Source organism: Lagopus muta, chromosome 2 (assembly GCF_023343835.1).
Source record: "Lagopus muta isolate bLagMut1 chromosome 2, bLagMut1 primary, whole genome shotgun sequence".
Classification (NCBI taxonomy): Eukaryota; Metazoa; Chordata; class Aves; order Galliformes; family Phasianidae; genus Lagopus; species Lagopus muta.
The window spans coordinates 87839527-87859679 of record NC_064434.1 but is presented as its reverse complement, the minus strand read 5'-3'; the positions used below and the strand labels follow the sequence as shown (position 1 = coordinate 87859679).

General features: G+C 41.1%; 1 protein-coding gene across 6 annotated transcripts in view; it reads left to right on the top strand.

Annotated features, from left to right (window-relative positions):
* Window positions 1–19547, top strand: part of KCNH1 (potassium voltage-gated channel subfamily H member 1) — a 180541-nt gene extending 160994 nt beyond the window's left edge. For 3 of the 6 annotated variants that reach the window (XM_048936271.1, XM_048936272.1, XM_048936274.1), the window contains one exon: window positions 12523–19547. In XM_048936271.1, the coding sequence (XP_048792228.1) occupies window positions 12523–13371 (849 nt within the window). In that variant the 3' untranslated portion in view covers window positions 13372–19547. The remainder of the gene's footprint in view (window positions 1–12522) is intronic. The other 3 variants (XR_007375193.1, XR_007375192.1, XM_048936276.1) reach the window with 3 other exon arrangements.
* The last annotated feature ends 606 nt before the right edge of the window (window positions 19548–20153 follow it).

Sequence of the window (20153 nt, the reverse complement as noted above, 5' to 3'; positions counted from 1 at the left end):
TCTAAATACTGGTGCAACTCCAAAACTCAAAATACATCTGTTTCAGTGAGGCTCAGAAGTTAATTACAGTCCCAATCTTATCAATAGGAAAGAGACGATTTGCTCCATATAAAGCTGCAGCAAGGGCAATCTGTGCCACATATTTTTCTTTCCTCATGTCAGAACAGTAGAACAAGGAGAAAATGGTGTTGTAGTGTTCGCAGGAGGAAGCAAGGAGATGCCACTCTAGATGTTCAAGTTTAGCCCAATGTGACATTAAAGAGGCAGAAATGGCAAAGTATGATAGTTAAATGATCAATACTTTATTGATCACTTAAAAGTGCATAACCATGTAGAGGTACAGCCTGTAATCTGTCTCACTTCAGCTACGCTGAACTATTCAAACCTTCCACTCAAATGAAAATTAAATGTTTTGCATTGCATGAGTACTGTAGAAAAATGGGAGGGGAGGTTGAAGGCTTTAATGAGATGTTGCTTGTAAGATGAAATGAAGCATTTTATTTTGGTGAAATGAAGAGTTAGAGTTGCAAAGCTGAAGAAGGTGGCTATCAGATGAGCCCAGGAAAGCTCAGGAAGTTCATTTTTCTCACTGATTTGGGAAGATGAGGAAAAGGTAAAACTGCTCCTAAGAGGTTCAGGGATTAGGTGCTGCAGCCTCTCTAGTTGTGATTTTCCATTCCGAACCAGTAATGAAGGCATTTAGCAGAACAGAAGCCAGAACATGACCCCCCCCATGTCCCTGGGGAGTCCCTGTGCTTGTTCCCCAACTTGACTTGTTCCCCAAAGCAGAGCAGCTCCAGTGACAGAGAATAAGTGCCACCTCCACATCCGTTCCTACCCAGGATATGTCACTGACAGGATGCAGTGGACCCTACTTCAAACCCCTGTTTTTGAAGTCAGGAGGACTTCCTTGCTGCTGTACTTGTTTTATTCATTTAGAAACGTTGGGTGGGGAAGACAGAGTGGCTCTGCAGCCCTGATGATGGAATACTGTGTTGTGCATTCAAAGTGAAACAGCAAGTGAAACCAAGAGCAGCTTTCATAGAGAAATTTACATACCTCCATACTGGTCTGTGCCATGCTTGCAAGGAATGAGCATCCCATGTCACTGTTGCCTTGTTATAGTGCAAAGCTCTGGGAAGGGATGAAGAAAGGGAGAGCACCCTTTGGTGTAATTCTGTGTGCCTCTGAATTTGAACTGAGTTTCTGTGCTGGTTGAGCAGCCCTGCCCACTGATGTGGTGACTGGAACATGCTCTTGACAGGAGTGTTCAAATCTTTTTGGCAGAGGGGAAATGAATTTGCTTTCTGCTGTCTATGAGTGCTCTGAAATATTTAGAAAGTGGGATACAGCATCAAGATAGTGTTATCCAGGAGGCTGATACAAGCATATTTTTTCTAAACAAAACCTTTTTTTAAAATCAGTTGCAAATGCAGTCTGAATTTATGACAATTTAAATGGCATTTGGGAATGAATAAACCTTTCAGAATGCGTGTCATCTGCATATATCTATAAGCAAGAGTGAGAGGTGTGATATCAATGAAGGCTGGGCCAAATACACATTTTAGGTTCTCATTAGATTGTGCCAGGGATTCTTGGATTTGCAATTGCTGCTGCTCCTGAAAGTAGAGGTAGACCTGTAGAGGTCTGCAGTGTTTGAAATAAATTGTATCATTTTTTTAACACACTTGATCATAAGTATTTCTGAAACAAGCGTTTCAGTCTTCTTTCCAGGAAACAGTATGCTTGTTCTGAGTTATCCTGATTTCTTCTAGAGAAATTTCAGAACATTTAAGCTAATTGTGTTTGAAATCATAAGTCTACTGTAAAATTATATTCAGGATCTCTTATCTGGAACTTTTAAGGGTGAATCTTTTCCAGTCATAGCAGTAGGGGCCATCTAGCACAACTGGCATTTCAAGCTGCTCATAAAATCTCGTGTGACTGACATAGTGGTGTTGTAATATGTGCCGTGCCTGTGATGTCTTCCCTTGGAAACAGGCTATTTTGTGTTACTGAGTAATGGCATTTTGCTGTGTGTGTGTATAAACTGAAGCACTAACACAGCCTTAAGCATTGCCACTCTATGAATAACAAGCCAAAGTAATGGCACCAGTCACATTTGCAGGATTGAGGGATTGCTGTAAAATGCTTGAGGATGCATGAATGAAATAAACTGGTAAGATAGAAAGCTCCTCTCAATATTAGTATTTGAACCTTTATTTGCCACGGAACCTAAGTGTCTGTTTTTACAAAAGAAAAAAGCATGCAACAAAATCAAGAAGTAGAGCTCTAAAGGATTCTCTCTGTCAATTCTTGACTACTTTAATTAGCTTGCCTCTGCCCTTAGTGGATGGGAGACAGATCTTAGGTCTGACACTTGACAAGGAGGGTTGGGTCATCACTTCCCACCAGATGTCAGAGACCTTTTTCCAGGAACTGCTGGCTAAGAGAAGCTCCTCGTAATGAGAAGATCTGAGACAACCAGCTACAGTCAACAGTTTTCCTTTCTTCAAGGTTTTAAGCTCCTGGCTGTTAGTTAGGGCTGAAGAGATTTGACAGCTGCTTTGGGAAATAGCAAGCAATGTACTTTTTATTGCTGATTCTCATTAACTTATTAGCAGTTTGTTTTCTTCTTGTGTAATGTTATCCAAGCAGGGCTGTTTAACAGGGAAGGGACAGACGGCTGAGTGGAACTGAGCATTGGGGTGTGCCCAGCTGTTGCTGCCAACACTGGGCTAGCCAGGCTGGGGAAGGAAATATTTTCCTGTTTTGCAGAGCTGCAGGTTAGCTTCTTTTCCTTCAGTATTACAGTTGAGGCAATTTATGCAATGAATTTCACCTGAGTTTAATTCTCAGCTAATAATCTCAAGAGCTCAGCAAGCCCTGTATGTCAGGGACACTGAGCATTGAGTCTGTGTGGATTGGTTCAGGAGTGGGCATTGAAAAGTAACTGAATGATTTGTAAGCTCTTGGGACTGATGTTGCTGGATTGATTTGAATACATTTGAAAATGCATTTGATACCCACTTGGAAAGTAAAATACCTGTCAATCACTGTAAGTTTAATGACAGAAAGCAGACAAACGAAAGCAGGAAAAAAAACTTGCTTGAAAGGCAGCCACTGGATAAGAGAAAATTATCTTATTGGAAAACTAGTGTCTAAAAGATCATCACTAAAAAAAGCTACGCATATTTAACTATTATCTGACCACATCATTGCCTTTCGCAGCAACACAATCTCTATGTCTGTTTCAGATCTCCAGTGGGGTTGTCTCAATGTTAAGAGGGAGGAAAAGTCCCCGAATGGCAGCAAGCCATAGGGAATTTGGGGAAACAGCCTTTGACTCTTGAGAAGGCATGCTGGTGTTGGGTTATGTGGTATTTTGTATACTTGTGATTTAGGTAACAGAGAGGTAAGTTCCTGCTGTGCCTTGGGCTTAAAACAATTGTTAAGGCATGCTTGTGTGCCCAGGAGTGAGGGCAGTGTCTTGGTCTGCAATAAAAGATGAGTCTACTTGAACTGTTTGTGTGTCTGATGTGTGTGCATCAGCACCTCATGTACTAAAGAGGAAAAAAAATGAAAAGAAAAAAAAAACCCACAAAAAACCAGTGAAAATAGTAATTTATAAGTATTGCTTCTGGAAAATATGGATTGTCAGGCAGAAAGCATAAACATTCTTTTTTCTCCTCATTTACTGCAAACAAGTTTCTGTAGAGCATTTCAGATTTTGACAGACATATTAGTTCTCAGACCTAGTATAATCTCACCAAACCTTTGCCCACGCATTCAATATTGTTTGTAATAGAACATTGCCTTTGACAAATAATGAAGTCCTAGTAGATCTTTAGCAATATATATTTTGATTTTTTTCTCCTGTGATTCTTTTTTTCTTCTCATAATTTAGTGAAGGGGGCTGCTAAATGAGCTGTAATGTGCTGCAGTTGTGAATGTTTATCCAAACTACTGACCGGTGTCAGTGATGTGTCTTTTAATTTTAAATGTGTTGTTCTCTAAATTTACACTGACAGTGTTTGAGAGCCTCTTTAGGAGAAAAAACATTTTGTGATGACTCAAAAATTGTTAGGGTAGGCTTCTAGATCGAGTTACGTCAGGTTTTGTCTGTTATTTCTGCTGATTATTCTGGTCATATAATTCCGTCTTATTTTCGTAGTATTTTTGTAAAATCTTTTTTCCTTTTCTCTCAACACTAAAATTGCCTGTAAGCATGAATTAGAATGAGGAGTTCGGCATAAAGGAGTGAAGTCTTGAGTTGTGTGGAACTTCTAAATAAATAATAGTGACATGATTAAATGCTAATATTCAAGTCAGTATTTCTGGAGTTTGTAATTAGGCAACAAAGTATGCTGTCACAGAGAGGAGCTTCAGTACTGTTGAAGCTGATGGCGCTCCTGACAGTAACAGTTACCCCAGATGTTATACTGTCTAGATTGAAAACCTTGTTACCTCTATTCATCTGGATAGCAAGGATACTCATTAAGTTATGAATCAGTGCTTCTTCCAAACACTTCCATATTAATGATGTAGCTGTGCGCAGAAGCCTAGTTTTTGAAGAGTAAGCAGGTAGTGCTCTGTTAGAGGAACTGAGTTGGCTCCCCACAGAACTACAGCCTCCTGGAGGTGGAAGAGAGCTGTGCACATCTACTTGTTGGTTTCTGGTCTGTGCGTGCTCCATGTATATCTGGGGTTTCCTGCCCAGCACTCCTGGCACAAACACTCCCCTACATCCCTACTGCCAACACCTTCCAAGCCTTAGTTTACTTTGAATCTTCAGGTTATTACTAAGAAGTAAGACTATTTGGGAGTGCCTTGGGAGGAATGTGACATTAGCTGGAGAGGAGCTTCTACCTTTTCAGAAACGGAAACCAAATTCTGCTGTTGCACCCTGTACAAACCTGCTGACATCTGCTGCATTACTGCAGATGTTCTGTTTTGCATGGGCCTAAATCCCATGTACTGAAGCCCAGAGTCAAAGCCACCTGACATACTGGGTGGATGATTTGCACCACTCTTTGAAGAGGTATCTGTATTTAGTAGATTGTGCCTTGAAGCTTAAAGTACATAATGGAATCTGCACTCCTGCCTGTCATAAATGTGACCTGTGTACTTATGTACCTTCTTACACAAATTCCCTTTATGTCTTCAAAGTGCAGCTGATATGAGGGACCCAGGAACTGACTATGGTAATAGATAATGGAAGTGAAATCCATTGCAGGTTTTGGTGGGAAGCGTTGTGAGCCTGCCCTCTTGATCCTATATTACGTGAGAATTGCAGCTTTAGTTTCTTTAACATCGGTGTCAAAGGTGTTTTTATTGTCAAGCCTTCTATTTTTTTTTTCCTTCCTCTTTCTTCTATTTTTTCTATTTCCTATTGCTTTCTTCTTTAAAAAAAAAAAAAAAAGATTGGGTCCAATTTTCATTGGACTAACATCAGCCTAAAGATATTTTCATCAGTTGTTGGCAGATGCTAGATGGGCTGCCTAGGAATAAATGCCTTTTTCGTGATTGTTTTCCTCACACTTAAGTCCATTTTCTGTGAATATTGTATGAAGCAATGTTAAGCTTTTAATTGTTTATGATATTTGGCACTTCCAGACTCTGTGAATGTTTCTGCATCCATGAAAGAGAATTATTAAGCACCGGATCAAAATGCTGCCATCTTACTTGCTGTTAATGCTGAGGAAGACCTGCCAAATCTTGTAGTATTTGTGCATGCTATAGAGGTGGAAAGAAATAAGGTTCCAGAGCTAATAATAGCAGCAGCTTTGCGGCTAGGAGCCTCATTATAGTAACTCCATAATGACAGTCTGGTTTGAAATGTGATGAAATCCGTATTTCTGTCCTCTCCTGTGGGTCTTGGTTAAATTCTCACAAGTCAAAGCTGAAAAGAAACTGGGGTATTTTTGCAGAAGACTGAAAGATCCTTTCCAATTCTAATGCAAGCAGGTCTTTTTTAGCATTTGACAGAATATGATTTTCTCTACATTCATAATGTGTTTTAAATGAAGCTCCCCCTGATCTTCAAGACTGTCTCATGCAATGCTGTCTCAGTGCTTGCTTTTACAATCAGCTAACAGCAAGAAAACAGTTGCTGACACGTTACTTCTGTCTCACCCTTCTGTTTGCTATTTTCCTGGGACTGTGCATACGTTCAGGGGAGAGTGTTAAAGGACGTGAATTGCTGTTGTTCTGCTGACAGCATTGTTCTAGTGCACTTAGTGGACTCCCAGGCATTCAGAGATGGTAGTAAGCTGTTCCTTATAGTAGCAGGTAGAGACAGTGGCCTTCTCAATTCCTCATGTGCACCAGGTGGTCTCCCTCTGGTACCGAGACAGCGTGCTGTTTTTAGCGGTTTCATTAAACCTGGGTATGCTACAAAGCTGTGTGAAATCTATGTAATGCTGCAAACTAGTCGATTTCTCAGTCCAGCGTGCAAGTGAGAGGATGCAATGAAAGTACACATTTGTCTCCAGTAGGTGAATGGTCTGCTCAGATCTTTAAGGTTTGCGTCTTTGAGTCTCTATTATATTTTCTTCTGATGTTTGCCCTTCTGGTATTTCCTCTGTCACCTTCATTAGAAATGTTTCCTTGGTAGTAGTGCAGCAGATCTGGATTTGTCCTATGTAATTATCTAGGGTTGCCTATGGATAACTAAGGAAGCGATAATTCACATGTGACAATTCTTACAGATACCTTTGCTGCCTCCAACTATTTTTCCTGAGCAGGTTACTAGTTTTGTCTAGTTGCTAGCTCTGAGTGTCTTTCTCTGCCTAGTATTTGCCTGCTCTCTTACTGTATCTACACTGACTTTTTACCTTCAGAATGTCTACTGTATTCAGGGGAAGAACCATGAACTTGTCTTCTTTATGCAGCTCCAACTGTCATTTGTTGCTGTTGCTTTCATATTGGATAAGGCACTGACTATTATCCAGTCCCCGCCTACTCCTCTTTTTGCTGTGCCATACACCCCTTCATACTATTCACTTCTACCTCCCAGTCTTCATGTAATGGAATTAGGCACTCAAATTATTCTATTTTTATTTGCATCTGCTGAGGTTGCACTGTTGTTTGTTAAGCACGTCATGCTTTCATCTTTTTGCAAGGCAGTGTTCTATTGTAATGACCAACTTAATATAGGTTCTCTGAAATGTCTTCATGAAACAAAGCGAGCAGCCCTGTGCCCATTTCTCCTTTCCTTATTGCTCAGTAAAAACAACTTGAAGCTCTGCTAGATAGTTCTAGAGAAACATCTGGTCAATGCAAATAATGAGATGAGAATAGTAATAAGTAGCAGTGAGCCAGCAGAGGGAAACAGCTGAAAGACTTATTGTAGGATATTTTGCTTTACTTGATTTTTTGAAAAGGAACCTTGTACTTAAGTAAATCAACTATATATTCTAGGTCTGGGCAAGAGGGAGAATTTACTGACTTTGAAAGTTGTGGGAAGGCTGGAAATAATCCAAATGAATTAGAAGAGTTAAAATTGGGAAGCTTGATGTTACATTGAAAATTTAAAACAATGGTACATTAGCTGTACTACCTCTGCAGAGATTTTTGAACATAAGACTCTAGAATTAGTTTCTAAAAGTAAATGTTCAACAGTGTGAGGGATGAAGGAACAGAATTGCTGCTGACGTCAGATAATCTCAGCCTTGAAGCAAAACCTGTAGGAATCTTTTATCAAGATGTGATGATGGATTCTCTATTGCTGCCAAATAGGATGTTTTTCTACAAGAAATAATCTAGTTGATTCTCTTTGGGAATGTCCCTTCAGAGCAAACTTGTTGCCTACCCTACACTGGAAGCCACTGCAGGCTTTTCTTTTAGTCTTATCATAAAGAAATTAAGAAAATCTTATTAATGCAAAATACCCATGCTGAGTTATTTAAATGGTGTTTGGGTTTGAGTGCTGAGCCCAGGAAGATCTAAATAATAGAATCATGGAATCATTAAGGTTGGAAAAGACCACTAACATCACATAGTCCAACCTGAACCCATCCCCACCGTGCTTGCTGACCATGTCCCTCAGTGCCACGTCTACATGTTTCTTGAACACTTCCAGGGACAGTGACTCTGCCACCTCCCCATGCAGCCTGTTCCAATGCATTGCCAATCTTTTTGAGAAGAAATGTTTCCTAATATCCAAACTGAACCTCCCCTGGTGCAACTTGAGGCCATTCTTTCTCATCCCGTTGCTGTTACCTGGGAGAAGAGGCCGACCCCTACCTTGCCACAACCTCTTTTCAGGCAGTTGTAGAGAGCGATGAGGTCTCCCCTGAGCCTCCTCTTCTGATAGTTGATGGGCATGCCACATTTGATAACCAAAGAGATAGTGCAGGTATTCATCTACATTCACCTTTTTTTCTTTTTTTTAATACTTTGAGGATAAATGTTGACCTTAAACTCTGAAAGCATTGATTCTATGCGTACAGCCTGAGAACTCTTTGAAGATAAAAAGAGACAGAACTTTGCCCCCAAGCTTACTGAAGAGTTCAGCACATATACTGAGGAAAGGAAGATATGCTGGATGTAATCCTGTCTTTCTTCCTCAGACACTGCTCATGCACAGGCAGGAATGCAGCTACACAGTCTATGCTGTCATGGATCGATGGCACATATGGGGGCATGGATGTGCTAGTAGGTATCAGTGCATTTCTCCATTTCTCTGATTGTATTATCCAAAAATAAAATTGTTACAGTGTCATCATAACTGCCTCAGTTATACCTCAGTCAAATGTTTATGAGGCATTTGTACTATTCTGTGCCTAATAGAGCTATTTTCTGTACTATTATTATTATTATGCAAATCTAGGCTAATATCCCCCCAGTACTCATGTTTCTGGCATCCTGGGAGGCCTTCCTGTAGAGCTAAAAGATTCAGCACCTTTTAATCAAAGACTTGAGAATGGAAGTGTGTTGGGTGCACTTTTATGCCTAGTGTTTGTATTTCTTGTTACTTCATCTCAGTTCAGGCTCTTCTAACACAGTTAGGGTTTTGCATACTTCTAAAATGCTCCCACTGTTCTGCATGCTTTGCTCTTGCAGATGATGATGTTATGGAGAAGTGCACAGTTTGCAAAGTTGACCTTTTCGCACTGGTTGGAGTTTAATGCAGCTTGGGAAATTCTGAGAGTACAACCTCTACATTCTTCCTTCCCAGAAAAAAATTAATGCTTGGAAAGATTGATAAAGAGAAATTGAACTAAAAGTTGTCTTAGGAGCTTTGGCATATTTGGGGATTTAACCTCAGTTTATAGCCCTATCAAATTCTACATTAAAACTACTGTGTAGGTCCATACTTCTCTTTCTCGTAACAAATGAAAACTATTTTCATTTCCTTTGCACTTGGGCTCGTTGTGGGAGCAGGTATATATATGTCAGCATAACAAACATATTTTCTGCATATCTTGGATGCTTCTAAATCTTTTAACCACTTACAGATTGCTTTTTCCCCAACAATTTTAAGAAAAGTGTCCCTTTAAAGTAGTTATTTGTATTTTTCATGTGTCAGGATTTGTATTTAGCCTTAAACGAGACAGCAGCAACAAAAATCCAAAATGCAGTTGTAGAAAAGGTCTTTTCAATTACTGCTGATCTTTGCATGATTATAAAACCTTTGCTCCATACATAACATGGAGCTATCTTCAGAAAAGTAGTGCTGAGGAGCTTGCCAAAAGTGGGACCAGTGACAGCTTTTCCTGGGCTTCCCAAAGACAGGTTGCAGTCTGGCAGGTATTTCTCTGGTGTCTTATGAGTTTGGTAAAGCAGCCAACCCCAGAGTTGGAGGCTGTGTCCCCTAGCAAATGTACACAAGCTTCAATTTACACTGCATGAGCGCAGTTTGTCACATAAGTAGATATGTTGAACAGGACAAGAGATGTGAGGACTGCATTTCTGCATTCATGCAGGTGATTGCTGCTGTGTGGTACGGCCTTGTGGCTGGTATAAAGCCTCACGTAGAAAATGGGAATTGGGGGTCGCTAGCTTGCGAGCATGCTGAGGAGACCAAGGTAAATGCAATATTTTATGTACTTGATCCCTCGACGTAGGCTCCTGTCTGTGATGCAGCCTGGTTTGCAGGAAAGGAGTGGGCATGCTCGGGGCCGTGAGGCAGAGCACCCCTCAGTGAGGAGGCTGGTGGCACAGCCAGCCATGCTTGGAACCAACAGGCCTCACCTAGGCAGTGTTGCAGGAAGCAGCAGTGCCTGTGAGGATGATGAGAACTGCCAACAATACATCTCAGTGTTTGCCTTTTTGTGTTTGCTGATATATCTGCTTTTCTTGTACTCCAGCATGGAGCCTGTGCCATGGGCTGTATGGGACACAGTGGCTAGTATGAGTATGAGTTAAGCAGTTATTGCTTGTAACTTCCTCCATTGCCTTCTCATCTGTATTGGGCAGTAGTGGGGGCAGCTTCTGTCAAATAACACCTTCATTTATGTTAGAAAAGCCAATAACTAAAAGGTCAGAGATAATCCAGTGCTTAGAAGACAAAATGCTGAGCAGACTGCATTGAGCAGGACTTGAACTGGACAAGGACTCTATGAAGCAGCCTGGCCTTCAGCTCTTTCAAGCACCACAGTGCTGTCCCTGGTGACTCTGTAATGGTGACAATTGCAGCACCCATTTGTAAGTCTCTTCTTAGCACTGAGGGAAAACATGGACCAGATCCATAGGTCAGACTGAGACTGCTCACATGCAAAAACATGCTCATGGGCAGAGACAGTGGTCCTGCTAACTGCGCGTCTGCCTGGCATGGCACCGTGCAGGTCATAGATGTCCACAGCAGCACCAAGCACGCAAGCTCCAGCAGAGGGTGTGCTTGGGGATGCAGAAGTTTGCAGAGACAAATTGATCTGGTTTATAGCTGCCTTGCTTTGCTGGAGCTTAGTGCAGCCAGAGCCAGCCTGGGCCTGCTGCAAGACTGACCCCCAACACAGCAAGGCACCAGCAGTGCATGCAGGGCAGCTGCTCTTGCTTCGGGCTGGCACTGTTCCTTCACTTAAAGTGAGAACTGCCAGCATGTGGGAAGCCATTATCCTGGATCACTGTATTGATACTCCATTCCCGTAAGTGTTATTCTTTCACTACTAAGGATTATGCTTTGTCCACCTTATACTGAGCCTGCTGCAGACTAAGTTTCCTGGAAAAAAAGTAGTACAGTCAAATACTCATTTTACTTACCTTACATTTAGCTTCCTAATTGCAGCTTGGAAATAAAATATCATTTCTGCTAATTTTATTCTTTTGCATCTGGGTAACGCTGCCAAGTCTGACAACTTCTTCCTGAAGACACAATGTTAAGATAGTGTTTTTCCCTGCTTCACAATGACAGAACTGTCAAGAAGCATTGAAGTCAGAAGCAACATGCGCTGTGTGTGTGTGCCAGTGAATCAGTGCTTATTATGTTTGTTTTAATTTAAATCTCTCTGCACTGGAGGGGTGGGTTTGTTTACACATTTACTAGTAATGATTTGAATCAGAAAGTTATTTCTGGAGCATAAGGATTTAGAGTGGGTTTTCCCAAAGGCAATTGAAGACATCAGGTGACAGTGTTCTGTGGAAGCTGGGGTCTACATCTTTTGTGCTCTGCATTGAAGCCTCAAAACAAATTGCTTAGTGGATCACCTTCAGCATTCCACCAGTAATAATATAAATATAAAAATCAGTACTGAAGACCCATAGGCTGGTCCCTTAGACTGCTTAGCTCACAGGCTCAGGAAGGCTTGGTTAGGAGAATAGACTGAAAATTAATGTTTCTTCATGCAAAAAAGTGTATTTTCACATAAAAATGAAAAAATAAAATGAGAAGCTCTTCAAGCTGCTGTAGTCGTCAGCCATGGATAGCTTTTCCTCATCTCTCAGAGCTCATTCTTCACTGTCCTTGTACCACTGGGACTAACTTGAGTTTTGCATTGTTTCTAATCTTCACGTTGCTTCTAGAAGAGAGTGTGGGAGGGACTGCATGGAAAGAAGTACTTTGCAGACTGCTGCTTGGCAAGTCCAGGCTCATCTCTGCTGTGCTCACGCTATTAGTGGCCAAGCTTCCTTAAAATATCAGAACTTTTGTGTGATGTATAGCAAGTGAGCTCTGGGATGAGGCTGCTGTAAGATTGGAAGAGAGTCTTTGTAACTCTAGAAAATTGATGCTCAACCGTAGACTCAGAAAAACAAATATAAGAAGTCATTTATAACACAAAACAGAGCAAGTAAGTTCCTGGGATCATTGCATTTAGAATGGCACTGCCTTGCTGACTTCTTGGAACTGAAGAGCTTTTTCTTTCTGATGTTGTAAGACAGATGATGTATGCTTTTAAATAACGAACAAAGCCACGTTCACAAAATAAGACACTTGAGAACTGTGGTAATGTTGCTATAAATGTGCAGAGGTTATTCATTTGTCAGTAGTAATAAAATCTTTCAAATAATTATTTCTCTACAACTCCTCTCCTTAACAAACTTGCAGTTAATGACAGCGTTGAAATCTCTTTCCCTATGTAGATTGTATTCCGGAAAATCAGCGATGTGAAACGAGAAGAAGAGGAGAGAATGAAAAGGAAGAATGAAGCCCCCCTGATTCTGCCACCAGATCACCCTGTCCGCCGACTGTTTCAGAGGTTCAGGCAGCAGAAGGAGGCACGGCTTGCAGCTGAGAGAGGCAGAGATCCAGATGACCTGGATGTGGAGAAGGGCAACATCCTAGGCGAGCACTCCTCCGCACGCTCAGTGGTCAAAGCCAGCGTTGTGACCGTACGGGAGAGCCCTGCAACCCCTGTGTCATATCAGTCAGCTTCAACCTCTGGGACTTCTGACCAGGCGAAGCTTCAGGCCCCCACGTCAGAGTACACAGGATGTAAAGCATCAGGGGATTACCCCAGGAGAAAAGGCTGGGCCAAATTCAAAGACGCCTGTGGGAAAGGTGAAGACTGGAATAAAGTCTCTAAAGCAGAATCTATGGAGACGTTACCAGAGAGAACTAAAGCTTCAGGAGAAGCTACCCTGAAGAAGACAGACTCTTGTGACAGTGGCATTACAAAAAGTGACTTGCGCTTGGATAATGTTGGGGAGACAAGAAGCCCACAGGACCGCAGCCCGGTCCTCACCGAGGTCAAGCATTCCTTTTATCCTATCCCAGAACAGACTCTTCAGGCTACCATGCTAGAAGTGAAACACGAATTGAAAGAGGACATCAAGGCTTTAAACACAAAAATGACCAATATAGAAAAACAGCTCGCTGAGATACTTAGGATATTGACCTCAAGAAGAAGCTCCCAGTCACCACAGGAGTTGTTTGAAATATCAAGGCCCCAGTCTCCAGAATCAGAAAAAGACATGTTTGGAGCTAGCTGAGGTGTTTCTTTATAAAAAACAGTCAATCAAACGAACACCCCCCCTAACATTTTAAATTTAATCTTGAAAACAAGTGAGGGACCAATTCACTAAGCATGTTCCCTATGTCTAAAAAGGTACAGTAGCAGGAATTGCAACCTCATGTCAAGATGGCAGCTGGCTCTGAAGTCTTTTTGACAGCAAGGGTACAGTTTATAAAGCTTTTCTTTTCTCCATTGGTGCCCATTCTCCCCACTCCCTCTTTCTCCCTCAGGATGTTGGAATAAGAGCTCTGAAAGCAGCAGCCATCCCTGTGAGCGCCAGGTGACCTCTTAGGTTTTTGGAGCATGCCTTATGTAGTTAGCTCAGTTTTTGCCTATATGAATAAGGACTGGCCAGGGTGCTTGTGCTTTCAGCATTTTTTTTTTTGCTGCTGCTGTTGTCACTGTTTCAGTCACCCGTACAGCATGTTAAATGCCACAGTATATTTTCATGTACTTGTAATAAAGCAAAGAGGAGTAGAACTTGTGCTACTCAATACCAAAGTTACTTTTGGGTAGTCAAGGGACAGCTAAGAAGATGGGAAAAAATGTAAAAAAAAAAACCAAAAAAACAACACACAGAAAAACCCAAGTCTGTTAGTAAATGGGTTCATCCACATTTTCATTCTTTGAGTCAGGATATTGATTTTCAAAATCTTGACTTCTGTCTCAGATGTCGTGGAACATTACCTGTGTTTTTAATTTCTGCTGGAGGACGGAGGTTTGGGTGTGCTGTGTACCTGCAGAACGTGCAGAACACTTTCTGCCCACTGCAGAATGTGTTGTGTGTCAGTGTCAATAACCATTCTGCAGATTTGCCTCCCTGTGAAAATATACTGTAGCAATTATGTCCTGTCTTTGCTATGAATCTGCTCTTTTGATTCTTGTTAAATTATTATTCAGAAGTTTCTGTTTTGGTAGTGTTCCTTGTAGCCAAAGGCTTTCACAGAACTTTCATAGAATTTAAATTGTGGCATTTTTCTCTATATCCGGATGTATTGTTATTGATCTAATCTATCTAGAAAGTAAATGGAGGTAGAAACACAGTGCTTACTGTATACAAGTGCTATTGTAGCAAGGAAACAAGAAGATCTGCTTCTTAAAGAAGGAGATGTTTCCAAAACTTATATTTTCATAACTTTTTTGGAGGAAGATTGAAGCACTTTACCAAAATGACTGTTCATTATTCATTATTTAGGGTAGCAGAGAAGATTCCATATCTTGGGACATAGATATAGATCTGCAGTAAATTCTCTCCACTGGTCTGGTATGCTCACTATTTAACCGTAGGTTATTGTCCAGAAGCATGGTGCAACAATGTTGAGCTTTTCATTCTCACTGGCAGTAGGTCCTAACACACTGTGGGAGTAGTTCTCATTCTTTTTCTATGGTACTAACTCATTTACATTAAAAAAAACACATAAATTTTTGGAGGAGATATGAGATTTGGGTTAAGTAAGGAAGAGAGAAGGGAAATGACCAATTAGGAAGGATTTCTGGTGGCCTAATGCTTGCATGGGGCCATGCAGAATTATGCCATACATCCTTGGGGAAGTGCAAGGCCCACCGGTGAAACTGCACACACAGTATTGGGGCTGTGCTGTGCAAAGCTACGAGCTCAGGCCTTGAAGGCAGTAAGTTTGTTTTATCTGTTCTGAGGACAGCACTGCAGTTTGCAGCTGCTTTAGGGTTAGCTTTCAAGGGTCTTGCATGCTGGTTCAGTACAGGAGTGTCCACAAATAATAAATTGTAATCAAGTCTTGAAGGATTCCCAAAATGCAGCTGGATCAAATCTGTATGCAACTTTCTACTTCACCTATAGAAAGAAAAGGCATTACAGAAGTGACTTGCTAGGAAACAGTGAAACAGAGGTGCCATTTCCTATATTTATTTCTAGTTCCAAGTTTGGGTTTTTCCAATGGAAGCTGGTGTCTTTTGCAGTTATGTCTGGGGCATACTGAGGAGAGCTTTTTTGACCAAAGTCAAGGTGTGTTCGGTGCTTTAATCACTGTGAATGGCAACAGCTACCTGCAATAGCTATGCCATTTCCATAAGGGATCCATACAACAGCAGTTTCAGATTAGAATTACTACGTGCTTTTCCTCTCCAAACTCCTTGGTCAGTAAATTCGTTGGGCAGTGAAATTAGGTAAAAATAAACTACAGGTTTGCAAGTATACATGTATTTGTAATCAGTGCCCCAGAGTTGCAGAGGGATTTGAGCGGTTCACTTGGTGCCAGTTTTCCAATCCAGGCAAATTACTCATCAGCGTTGTGTTTCCTTTGTAACATGTTTGAAAGGCTGGAAGTCTTGCTGAACTCAGCTGGCAGCCAGCTACCTGCAGTCTGATAAACACGGAAATTAGCTTATCCCAGACAGGTAAGAGGGAAATGTTTGTTGCCCCCCAGGTATGTGCCTAACGTCTCAAGTGTTGCAGTGCAGATGTAGGATTAGATGCACAGTTGCAGGTTACCTAGTCCTCTGTTGCTGAGTCCATGTTGATGTTTCTCAGTGGTATCTTTCATGTGTCCTCAGGGATATGTTTAAGGTTTTCCTGGTGTTGCTGATTGCCTAATCCTGGAGTCAAGGCAGGGTTAATCCTAGAAGCCTCACAATTATTTGCATCACCACATGCGGTTCTGTGAGTAAAGGAGCATAAGTCCCCATTTCTGAGGGCACTCCAAGTGCAGCCTGAAGTTTAGTTCAGTTTGGAACACAGGTACGTGCTCCATGGCCAGGGCTGGGTGAAGCACAGAGTCCATTTTTAAGGCTTTTATGAGGCCTTTTTAAGAGCCTATAAAGTCAGTTATAATCCACTCGTATAGCTTTCAAAGATTGTAATATACTCTGGAATTACACTTAAAATGTAATGTCACTGAAGATTATGGCCAAATTTGATTCTGTTGCAGTCATGAATCTCCAGAAGAACTTGCACCCCTTCCAATGACACCTTCAAGGCATCTGCTCCAGGTCAGCACTGAAGTGGGCAGTGTCACTGAGATTTGCACAGCTCTAACAAGTCAGACCCATTTTATTATGATTTCATGAACTGGCAGGTACTAAAGCTAGTTGTAGAAGACTGCATCATCCCTGAGTAACCACTATGTATTGTGAAGGAATCTGAAAAAATATAATATTTAGGATGAGCTTTGGTCTTTGGATTCCCTGGGCTACTTAGTGGTAAATAAGTGAAACCATGTCTGCTATGGGACTCCTTTGACCCTCAGACTAGTTTGGACCTGTAGTGTATTGCCCAGGCTCAGCAGATGAAGAGAGATTTGTTTAGGGAGTGACTGAAAGCAGCTATGTTGCAAATCTGTCTTTCTCCATTGAGCCTTAAACTTGGATGCCTAAGGCTGGGTGGTGTGCATATCCACGGTAATTGTTACTTATTCTTCCATTTTATTTGTGAGCTTTTCCTTTTATTTGTGTTGGGTAAGCCTTTTCACTTAAATTATTTTTCATCTTAGAAATGGATGACCTCTGAACATGAGATTCTGCCCCTTAACAAGGAAGCGGTTTACATTCTGTGTTCTGGCACAGTGCTTCTACCACTTAACTACCTGCTAAACAACCCGTGTTAACGAACAAGAGATTGTGTCCCATTTTTACCCTATGGTGGAATGAGATTTCAGTCAAAAGCTGGTAGTTCAGAGGAAGAGCCGGGGCTCAGGGTTGTTACAAAGGGAGCTTGTAGAAGTTCATACTTAACAAGAATACCAATACGCAGCACAGGATTTAAAAAGCAAAAAACCAACCCTCATCCCTTCCATGTTCAGCTACATTGACTTCTGTCTGGTATTACCTGTATACTTTTACAAACACCATTCTTGCTTTAAATCTCTTTCACAGTGCTGCTCTGAATCCCAGCGAACACCCTGTTTAGCAGCTTCGAAGGTGATGTTCTGCTTCTACAGTACTTCACTTTAATGAACTGAACAAGATATTTACTGTGAATATCTGGTGATATTTTTTCAATCACAGTCTGTGAAAGAATTTACTACGATTTGTCTTTGCTATACAAACAGCAATGTGTATGACTACGCTTGTGCCGTTGCGTGTACATACACACGTATATGTAGTATCTGTGTATAGACAATAGATAATATGGATTGATTTCTGTTATGTAAAAGCACATCCTTCACTTAATGATTACAGTTCAAGAAGGGAACTAAAATCTTCCCCTTAGCTACCCACTGAATGTGCTAGCTAGCATCTTGTTTGTTAAATGTTGAACTTTCAGGCCATACCTTCTGGTTTCTCTAGCAGTCTCAGCTTCGTACAGTTAGTTTGGCTGATATCGTGACTGAGAGATCTGGCAGGTGCTGTTAGTCAGGAACCAGAAATGTATGTGAAATTGGAAAAATGCTGTATCATAGCTGGTGGGAAAACAGCTTGTAAGCCACTGTTTCTTGCTTGCTCACAGTACCTCTGAAGCCAAGGTGCCCTGGTATTGCCTCTCCTGGCTTCTCCTGCAGGAGGGACTGTGGAACAGGAGGGTTTCTTTTTCCTGGCACTGGGGGCTGTCTCAAGGTGCTGAGCCTGTCCTTCTCACATGACACTTGGTCACTGCACTTCTGCTTTCTCGGCCTGGTCTTAGGTGGTGAAGAGCATCTACTTAATTCTTCCTTTCTCTGTAGTCTCCTGTGTGTGTATTGGCAATAACAATGTCTGTGTTTCAGCCGCACTTCTGATTTATTGACACAAACCTTTTAGAGAGAGACCCGGGCAGGGGAAGCTCCAGAAATGTGAGGTATAGTACAGTAGATTACTGTATCCACTAATCTGACATACTTTTGACCACATTGTTGTGGCAAGCATTGATTCAACTAAATAAAAATAATGCTTTTTGCAATAAGATATAGCCAACGTTTAGCCTTAAGACCCTTTCATAAGTGAAACATTTCAAACTGTGATTCCATTCTCTTTCCTTCTTCATGTTCTGTAGTATTTACAATGTTGCCTAAAGATAAAGCACTTTGATTAGCTTTCTAAATCTAATGGAAATCACTTGTTGGTAATCACGCTTATTTCTCCACTTAATGCCTTCTTATTAGGATAATAAATTACTCCAATAGTCCTCTCCCTTTCCAAAACAGACATAATTATTGTGTGAACACTTTTGTGTTATTGGGGATCCAAGCCCGACCTATCACAAAAGTGTTTGTTTTGAAGACTTTATTTTACAGTGCAACAATGCTACTGTGAATTTACCTGCAGCCGTAATTTGTTCCGAGCTGATTGTTGAGTGTCGTGTAAACATATTTGATGTGTAATCCCAGAACATCTCCATAACTGGATTTAAATGCCTGATGTCAGCAAAGCAGTTTGGGGCTTTCACTTGCTGTTCTGAAAGGCGGATGTCTTTTTCCTTTCCTCCCACTGAAGGTGTGACCACTGACATAGGAAAAGAATCCTTTTAGCTGTAGATGAGAGACATTCAATAATCTTGTATCAGGATGAACTGCTATATAAAGAAATATGGAGTTTTCTAATGAATGTGTTAGATTATTGTACTTACATACAATCAATATTTGTACATCTGTTGGAAACCCGTCTGCGTTTCGGTATTTAGCCACCACTGCATGGACACTTTATTGATATGCAGTTAATGCAGTCGCTTTGGAGCTTTTAAATGTATTTCACTTGGTTTTATCCTTTCCAAAATCCACCAAATATTCCTGTTTCTTTTTCTTTGCATTTGTCACTTTGTTCAATGAAGCATGATCAGACAAAGAGAACGAGTAGATACTATTTTTGTGGTCAGCAAAGCAGCTGCCAGTAGATAGACAGTGTGTGTGCACATACACGCTGTTTTGGAATGTTTCAGTTACAAATGCAGCCACCTACATTAATGATATCCCTGTTAAACATTTTTAAACAAGCACAAATAATATTTGTAAAAAAAAAAAAAGTTTAATTTTATTTATTATAGTAATAAACTATTTTATACATTATAATTGCTTTGGTGTGCTTTTTAATGGGTTGAATATGTACTTTAAGAGTAACAAGGAGATTTTAAGTTAGTCTCTAGAATTCTGGCTTGCCATTTTGTTGCTGCTGTTCTGCACCCAGAGCGCTGTTGATAGAAAAGTTTGATATTACCATTTTACTTGTGAGCAGCTCAGCTTGTTTCCTCAGAATTCTACCTTCTGTGTGTGTCAGTACAACCATGATTTACAAGTGCAGGGCTGCTGTAAAGTGGATTCAGGTGTTCTCTGAAGCACAGTGGACTCCAATCTGGACCAGCTGTCTGCAAATCCATACTAAAATCACTGCTCCTGTGGGCCAGCAACCGATCTGGACGTGAATGTAAAGTTTTACTCTTCAGGACTTCAGCCTGTGAACTTTGCAGCCGTGTTTGTGCTTCGTACTCCAAAGCATGATCTTAGCCTGTCGCCTCCTCACGCTTCATGAGATTGGGAACCTAATCTTCAAAAGGACAGCAATAAGATGTAAGCTTTCAGGCTGCAGAGCTGAGGCTAAACTGTACCAGGAGCAGCCGAGGAGCTCAAGGAGGAGCTATTTTTACCAGCGTCCCTGCATCCACTGCAGAGTGCGCTGTGACAGGACCTTCAGTTGTTGATATTGCTCAATGACCAATGTGAAAGTCTCTGCTTTATTTTGTCTAAAGTTATTATGCGTTCCCTGTGATTGCTAGAACAGGGAAAATTTCTGGAGTGAAGGTAGGTACTTTTAATTTTCTTTTTATTTTGAGGTCTCCAAAAGCTGTTGTTCCCATTCTCTGAACTCTCCGTTTTA